We start from the raw sequence: 8,087 nt of genomic DNA on the forward strand, positions 1-8,087 counted from the left end.
CCACCGCGGCATGTGATCAGGAAGCGTGGCTCCTGTCAATTTCCTCTGCTGGCTGAAGGGGAACATTGTTACAGAGAGGGCGGCGCTGGGTGGCTCTTACACGCTGGGTTAAAAATAACCAGCATATTTAAGGCCGAGGAGGAATCCCTTCAAGCTCAGAGGCGGCACAGACTGCCTCGCGACAGGAGCTCGCGCCTGCTCCTTCCTAATACTTTTCCCTCTTTATTTGGCAGATCGGACGGGATGATGCAACTGTCTAAACTCAGCTTAAACACACTGAAAACCCACCCTTCCTTCATGCTGAGAACAGGCAGAAATTCTGGACATGCAACTATAAAAAATTTATTTTATCAAAAAAAAAAGCACCTTGTTTACTTTTATCAAAACAACAAAACAGCTCTACACACACACACACACACACACACACACAATCACACATACAATCACACTCACACGCGCACGCTCTCTCTCACACACACACAGAGACACCCACACACGCACACACACACTTTCCTGGCTAACCAAAAACAAACCATAAAAAATAACGTTCTGGGAACCAAAAACTAACGTTCCGGGAACGTTCTGGGAACCAAAAATTGTTAGCTGGGTAGAGGTGTGACGTGCATTCAATTTCTGTTTGATCCTTGTGGGGACATTTGGTCTTCTACTGAATCTCAAATAAGTGTACACACACACTCTCACACACACACACACTCACACACACACACACACTCTCACACAGTCTATTGAGTTTTTCTGTCAGGCCCAAGCACTTATGGAAACTTGTCTAATGGCCCTGACGCCTAGTTCTGTTTCTCCTTAAACACTGTTTATCTTGGCGGCTTTCTTTTAATCTACCATTAAATTGCACCATTCCCAACCCTCAAAGTATTCACCCGTTTGAGTCTTTGAGTGTGTACAGTTCAATGGCTTCTATGGAATTACACCTGACCTATGGCTACAAAGATATTTATATTCCCAAACCTTAAACTGACTGCTTCCACAGAGAAGCGTTAACAATCCCATCAGAAACAGAGAAACTGCCCAGTAAGCACTGAACAAAACCTACGTTTAAGACCAGAAGCATGAGTGTGTAGAATTAACATTAAAGCATAGGACAGATGACACCACAAAGAACAAATACAGAGCTGATGCACGATGAATGAAGAGTTCAGACGTTCAAGGATAATGTTTCTAAATCGACCTCATCTGGAGCATAAATGGATAGAACTGATCCAGATGTATTTGGGTAAAACGTATTTTGTTCTGATAGCAACCGTTCATTCAATGATGATAATTTAACCCACTCTCCTGGAAATGAATCTTTACACTCCACCATATGCAAATTTTCTGAAAGCGTCAAAAGAGGAGAGATCACCTGTTTATTTAAATATCAAATTTGCATTCTGATTCCTGGATAGAGAGAGTCTGTCAAGATTTTCCCACAGGTACAGAGCAGTAAGACAATCCTTTTTTGATCATAAATCATAAGTCATCAAAGAAAGTGAACACACTATGCCAAGGAAATGAAAGAAAACACCTCTAGAAGCCAACAAATTAGTTTTGGCCCTGAAATGCAAACATATGATGATGTTCCAAACCACTGTCACTGCTATTGACAGACCCCGGAAAGTGCGGCATTTGCATAAAAAGGTGTAAAAGTCCTAATATAACCATCACTGCCATCAGCTAATTTCTATTTCCTTCCTTGCAGAGCGCTTCAGACGCTATTTCATCACCTTCTTATGTCGTGCTTCGAAAAATCAACATATTTTCACATACCGAATCCAAGAGCGAAATCATAGCTTTGCAATAAACAACAGATGACATCAGCACTGCATCTGATGGCACTAGATAAAACACACACCTGTTAAACATCTCACCCGTTACTCTTTCCCAAAATAGTTTTTCTGTCATAAAAACAAAGAACAGAGTAACTCTTTTTTTCACAAAAAAAAAAAAAAAATCTGGATGCATTACAAGATCAAGTGCAGTAAAACAGTAGGAAATCAACAGATTCATCATCATGAAATATAATATAGGAACAAGTATTGTTGGACGTTTGAGCGTGAGAATGTGTGTGCATCTGTGTGTTAAAGGGGCAACATTCAGTGTATTCTGTAGCTAAATGAAGGCCTGCTGTTGACAGAGCCAAACGAACAAGATCCTGATGTAACAGGATGGTCTCAGAGCTCGTGTTTGCTCACCATACAAAGATGATTGTAGACACTGCGGAGGCAAATCCTCTGAGACAGAAACAAGTTTATGTAGAAGCTGCCTCTTAATACACAGCACTAACCTAATGGCTCATCACAGCACAAAAACTGTGTTTTTACACTCAAAAGAAATTATACTGGGTGCTTCTTGATTCAAAATTAAGGGCCATGAAAAATGATCCAACTTGAACTGTTAATATTGCTTAACAGCAAAATCAAAAGACAAACACACTGGAAATACACACACAGAAGAGTTAGTGGAACGACAGAAACACAGCTGAACACTCCATGAACTGAAAGATCAGAATGGCACTGGGTCTGCTATCCTTTGAGGCTGTTTTTGTGTAAATGTAATTGTGACAATTCAGATTTTTTCCCTTGCAGTTCTGAGTTAACATCTCACAAGAACAAAAGTCAGAATTGTCAGGTAAGAAGCTGCAATGACCTTTTTTATTTTTTATTCTGGGGCAGAAACAAATGCGAGATGTTAGCTCAGAATTTTGAGAAAAGAGTCAGAATTTTAAGATGGAATTGTGAGAAAAAAAAGAGTCAGAATTCTGGGTTTATACCTCACAATTTTGTGTTTATATCTTGCATTTCTGACTTTTTTTTCTCAGCACTGCAAGAAATAATGTATGAATTCTGAGATAAATTGTTGCAATTACCTAAAAATTGCAAACTGAGAGTGCAAAGTTATTAAAATAAGTCAAATCGTGTGAGAAGTGAGAATGCTGACAGCTAACAAAAGACTGCAGTGATATGAGAATCTACTCATGATCAGGTGATGAACACTGACTGAATAAGAGGCAAGGCTTTTCATCACAAATAAATCCTACACATTTCTGGCTGCCTTTGTCCTGTGCGTAACGGTATAAAAAATGATTAGCGTTAATTGCAGACACGCCTCGTGACTGTGGGAGCAGTTTGCGGTGTGTGAACACGGTGTTCGAACTCCTCACGCACGCCAGGAACAGGTGTCACACAATAACCGGACCACCACCACTACGTCTTTGTGTTTGATAAAGGAGAAAATCAACAAATCGTGACTTTTCACCAATGATTTTCTTACTGGAGTCTGTTGGTCCCGGTTGCTAACACGCACATGTTTGTGTGGATACAAAATATCGGCCCGCTGCCAGATTTTTTTTTAAACCCGCCCTCCTTTATGACGTCACGACGTGTTTTTTTCTGCGGTTGCCGCGCAACGAGAGGCGTGTCCGGGGTTTAAGAACTAGGCGAGGAAAGCCCTGCGCGCATCTGACGAATCACTCCAGTCCAGACACCGGAGAGCTCGCGCGTCCCGAATGACAGCAGCGAGAGGGAGATAGGGAATCCCCGAGTGTCGCCGCGACGAAACCGAGCCCGGTTCATAATCGAAGCTGGTTTTAATGGCCGGTTCTGTCAGCATGGCACGGGGACGCGTCTGATGCGCTCTTTGGACGGACTCTCATCAAGGATTTAGTTTTTTGACTGGACGCGTGTTTCCCACTCATGAGGTGCGTTCTGCACTTTGGAGATCTCCATCACTTTTTCGTTTGGCTTTGATGGGTCATGTTTGGGAGCGATAGTTTCCCCAGACCTGGATGACTAGGATTATTTCTACGCTTTTTCGATTTCAGGCAGCCACCGAGTGAGTTTGATAGCATGGCACTGAGCGGCACGCTTTTGCCCTCTATTTCCACCTTTGCGAGCGATGCAGATGTGAAGCACAAGGCCATGACGGGACCTGGAATGACCAGTTTAGTGAGTATCAAACAGGTGATGGTCACCGATCCGTTTACTAGCGAAATTCCGCCGCTGGTGAGATTATGTCATTACCGCGACAGGGGCGTGAACCGTTCCGTTCCGATGGTGAGAGCCGTTCACGATCAAATATCTAATGTTTTTTACCGTGCACTGATTACAAAATGCATCTAGCAGTGTGGATTCTCTTTCAGGCACCATAGTTGGAAGCATAAAAACAATGCGGCATGAAAGTGTCTTTTAATAATTCATAACATCAGAGGCCAAGTTGCGTCTAGAAATAATCTGAATAAAATATGGATGATCATTCCGGTGTTGAAGACAAGAAATCAGCATGTTAGATAATGATCTTGACAAAACTTGTCTTTGAGAGACTTACCTTGTCTTGTTCCCTCTTTCTGCATGTCTCTGTTTGTTTGGAATAAGGAGATGTCTCATCTGAAGCGCCCCTGCATGTCTTCAGGTGGGACCTGCACTGACCAGGACGTCCCCTCCGTAATGACCAAGAGGGAGCCAGAAGAGCTGGACCTGTTGGACTATGATTTTATCCTGTCGAACAGCATGCTGCAACAGCAGCAACAGGCCGCAATGGCCAGCGCCTCGAGAGCTCTTCCACCATCCCCTGCGTCCTACACCTATCCGATGCCCTCTCCTCAGGGACAAGAGTCCAGCATGTTGTACAACATCCCGGACATCAGCGACGTGTCTCCCTCGGGAGGTTTTGTCGCCGAGTTGATGAGGCCGGAGCTGGATTCTGCGTATCTTCAGCCCACGAGCCTCCACGGTAAATTTGTGGTGAAGACTACCATGGACATGACCGATTACAGCCAAGGGCTTAGTAAGGGCGGCTCACTGTCGGACTCTTCCTCCCTGCCGTTTCCTAGGATAAAGCAGGAGCATCCTAGCACCTGCACCATCACCCGACCGATGGATCTCCATCTGGGGGTGAACTCACGACCCGGAGTCAGCCAGAGACCGCTGATGGACCCTCGTGGTTTCAGCACAGGCCGAGAGGCCATGGGCCCCAGTCGCTCTTCCACTTCCTCTCTCTCTCCGGACGAGCATCCTCAAGCTCAGGTTCTGGGGCCCCCTCCTATCTCCCTGGCCCCGGGATATCACCCCTCGCCGGGTTATTCTGGCTTTCCGCAGCCTCCCGCCCAGTCAATGCAGTACCAAGGTCAGTCACGAGTCAAACTTGTCCACAAACTCTTCATTTATGTTATACCTTACCTTACCTTTAAAGATGACTTGTAGAGTTTGTAGCTTACTGTAAAGCATTAAAGGGTTAGTTCGCCCAAAAATGAAAATTCTGTCATTAATTACTCACCCTCATGTCGTTCTAAACCCGTAAAACCTCTGTTAATCTTCGGAACACAAATTAAGAACCCATGATGTTACCGATCTCCTTGCTACGTTTCTGGACCTTGATCGTGGTAATTACATTGCTGTCTATGGGAGGGTCAGAGAGCTCTCAGAATTCATCAAAAATATCTTAAAGGCACAATATGTAATTTTCGTATTTCATACAAAGGCGTAGTTAGATGACGCTGTGGCTGAGTGTGGAATCATGGGAGTTGTGGTCTTCATCCGCACAGCCGATGCAATCCGACGGGACTCGGGCAGAAATCATGTTCATGGATGAGCTAATGATTTATTAACGTAGTAGAATGAAGCAGGGTGAGGCTGAAAGCCGTCGAAGCGAAACGAGGCGCTGAACGAGCACGACACACGGCTGGAAAGCAGCGGAGCTTTTATTATGCCACAGTCGAGCGCTTCCGCTGCTTCCGGTCGTGCGTATGTGGGGTAAAGCAGCGCTGTTTTATCATACTAGATACATTTAGTTCTGTTATAATGCTACTCTGTGCGGTCGTCACCGGTCTATTAAAACACACAACATATTAAAGCGTCTTTGCTGTTTCCATGTTTTCTACAAAACGGAAATCGAGGGGTTATGACGTCATTAGCAGGCGACACGATGACACTATAGACACGCTCCGTGTCACTAGTTAAAATTGCTTATTTCTCTGGATTTAAACATTCTTCGAAACATTTGGGATAATGTAAGTACACAAGTCAGCAAAATATATAACACTGTTCTAGTGGTTTTTGGATATTTTAATAAAAAAATCTTACATATTGTGCCTTTAATTTGTGTTCCGAAGACGAACGGAGGTCTTACGGGTTTAGAACAACATGAGGGTGAGAAATTAATGACAGAATTTTTTAACCCTTTAATTTCCACACTAACGCTCTGGGCTCTTTCCTCTTCGGCAGAGCTGATTTCTCCAGCCGAGGGTTTGCCTGAAGAGTCCAAGCCCAAGCGGGGTCGGCGCACCTGGCCGAGGAAGCGGACAGCGACGCACACGTGCACCTACGCAGGCTGTGGCAAAACATACACCAAGAGCTCCCATCTCAAAGCCCACCACAGGACTCACACAGGTCAGTGTTTGTAACATGCCTTTTTCTGTCGTGTGCATGTGCTTTAATAACAATCTAACACGCCCAAACACAGCACTGCCAAGCGCATTGTCTGCGAGTGACTAGAGACATATATAGTGAGAGTACAGTTGGCAGGTGGTTTGATCTGCTATTCAAACAGCAGGTTGATACTGATCCCTGTTGAAATAAAACCACAAGCCTTGTCCGACTTCCCCTTCTATTCAATCAACGCAGGGATGAGCAACATTTGAATTGTCGTCTCCCTCTCTCTAATGTGACCAAAGTGTGCTTGATTGTTCTCGTTAGGACTTCAGGGTGAAACGCTAACTGTTGCGTGTCTCTGTGTGTTCAGGAGAAAAGCCGTATCACTGTGACTGGGAGGGATGTGGCTGGAAATTCGCCCGTTCGGACGAGCTCACGAGGCATTACAGAAAGCACACGGGCCATCGGCCGTTTCAGTGCCAGAAATGCGACCGAGCCTTTTCCCGATCCGACCACCTCGCGCTGCACATGAAACGCCATCTATAACCAAGACTGGAAGACGCCAAAAAAAGTGAAGATACCAGTGGACTAGTGAACCACGTGTTGCCTTTGAACAAGAGTCAACAAATCTAGAGCTCCATGACAAGCTGTGTCGTCCACAGCATCAGGTTTGGGACTTTTCGTGTTCGCTTCGTTTATTTTTTCCCCCCTTTTTGTCGTCGTCTTCCAACATGCTGGCGATTCCCTGTCCGTTTCCTGCACACTGGGACAATACTGGAACGTGCGTCTACTTACCGACAAAACTTGGAGATGCCAAGTGCCAAACACAAGACTGGAAATATATGAATATCAGGGATAATAAATGGAAACATTAGAATATATGTATTAAAGAAGCCTTTAATCGACCTACATTCCATCACTCGATCAACTGATCCGTCTTATGGATTGTTTTATTGCTCTCTCTAAAGCCATTAATTTCAGGTACAGAATAATTTATGTGTGTTACAAGATGGTGCGGAGTATAGCCAGGTGTATTCAGTAAGGTACCAAAGATAAAAGTGGATTTTAATTGAAGTCTGTGAGTCTTGGGGCGAACGCATGACCTCTCTTTGGTGACGGCAATCTAAACTGCACTGTGGTTGCGAGGTGCAATAATTTTGATATGTAAGACGCTCGTATTTTTATATAAGAAACAAAAAATTAACTCTGAACAATTTTTCTTTGTTTATAGTCAGATTCGTGTAATATAATCTTAAGTTTTGTACATTTGTAAATACTTTTTTCATTAAGGTTTTTGTATTTTATGTATGAATGCAATCCAGTAATAAACAGAAAAAATAAAATGCATGTGAATTGACTGATTTTTTTTGTATTCAGCAAACAATTCATGAATAATGTGATTTCATCAATTGTTCTATTATCGTGTTTTACAACATGTCTGAACGTTTGCATGGATTAATCTGCATTCAGACATGATCAGGTTTGAGTTGTTCATTGCCATCTGTTTAGCAGCAGGTGTGATTAAAGACTACACTTTCTTATTCATTCCTCTACAGAATTAGTCTGATTTCTACTTTCGCTACATGCATTAAGCGACCTGCTTTAATATTCGTCATTGTGCGTCAGCGTTTAAAAAAATTCTGCTCAATTAAAAAAAAGTTAATTCATTGGTATATCATGGTATGACATTTCAGACTTTACTTTTTT

The 8,087-nt window shown here is 43.4% G+C and overlaps 1 protein-coding gene and 1 long non-coding RNA gene across 5 annotated transcripts in view; one reads left to right on the forward strand and one right to left on the reverse strand.

The window, feature by feature from the left end:
* LOC107724719 (uncharacterized) overlaps window positions 1-8,087 on the reverse strand; it is a 15,121-nt gene that overhangs the window by 4,814 nt on the left and 2,220 nt on the right. The window contains exon 2 of the long non-coding RNA XR_001638045.1: window positions 719-731. This is a non-coding gene — a long non-coding RNA (uncharacterized LOC107724719). The remainder of the gene's footprint in view (window positions 1-718; window positions 732-8,087) is intronic.
* LOC107724718 (Krueppel-like factor 4) lies at window positions 3,609-7,696 on the forward strand. 4 transcript variants are annotated; one of them, XM_016533739.1, is made up of 5 exons: window positions 3,609-3,712; window positions 3,836-4,067; window positions 4,386-5,136; window positions 6,234-6,398; window positions 6,751-7,696. In XM_016533739.1, the coding sequence occupies exons 1-5, from the start codon at window positions 3,708-3,710 to the stop codon at window positions 6,924-6,926; spliced, it is 1,329 nt and encodes a 442-aa protein (XP_016389225.1). In that variant the 5' UTR covers window positions 3,609-3,707; the 3' UTR covers window positions 6,927-7,696. The 4 variants fall into 4 exon arrangements, with proteins under 4 accessions (XP_016389225.1, XP_016389226.1, XP_016389227.1 ...); XM_016533740.1 differs by having other exon boundaries at window positions 4,389-5,136; XM_016533741.1 differs by having other exon boundaries at window positions 3,836-3,959.

The sequence above is a fragment of the Sinocyclocheilus rhinocerous genome, unplaced genomic scaffold, assembly GCF_001515625.1.
Source record: "Sinocyclocheilus rhinocerous isolate Xijiao unplaced genomic scaffold, SAMN03320098_v1.1 scaffold124, whole genome shotgun sequence".
NCBI lineage: Eukaryota > Metazoa > Chordata > Actinopteri > Cypriniformes > Cyprinidae > Sinocyclocheilus > Sinocyclocheilus rhinocerous.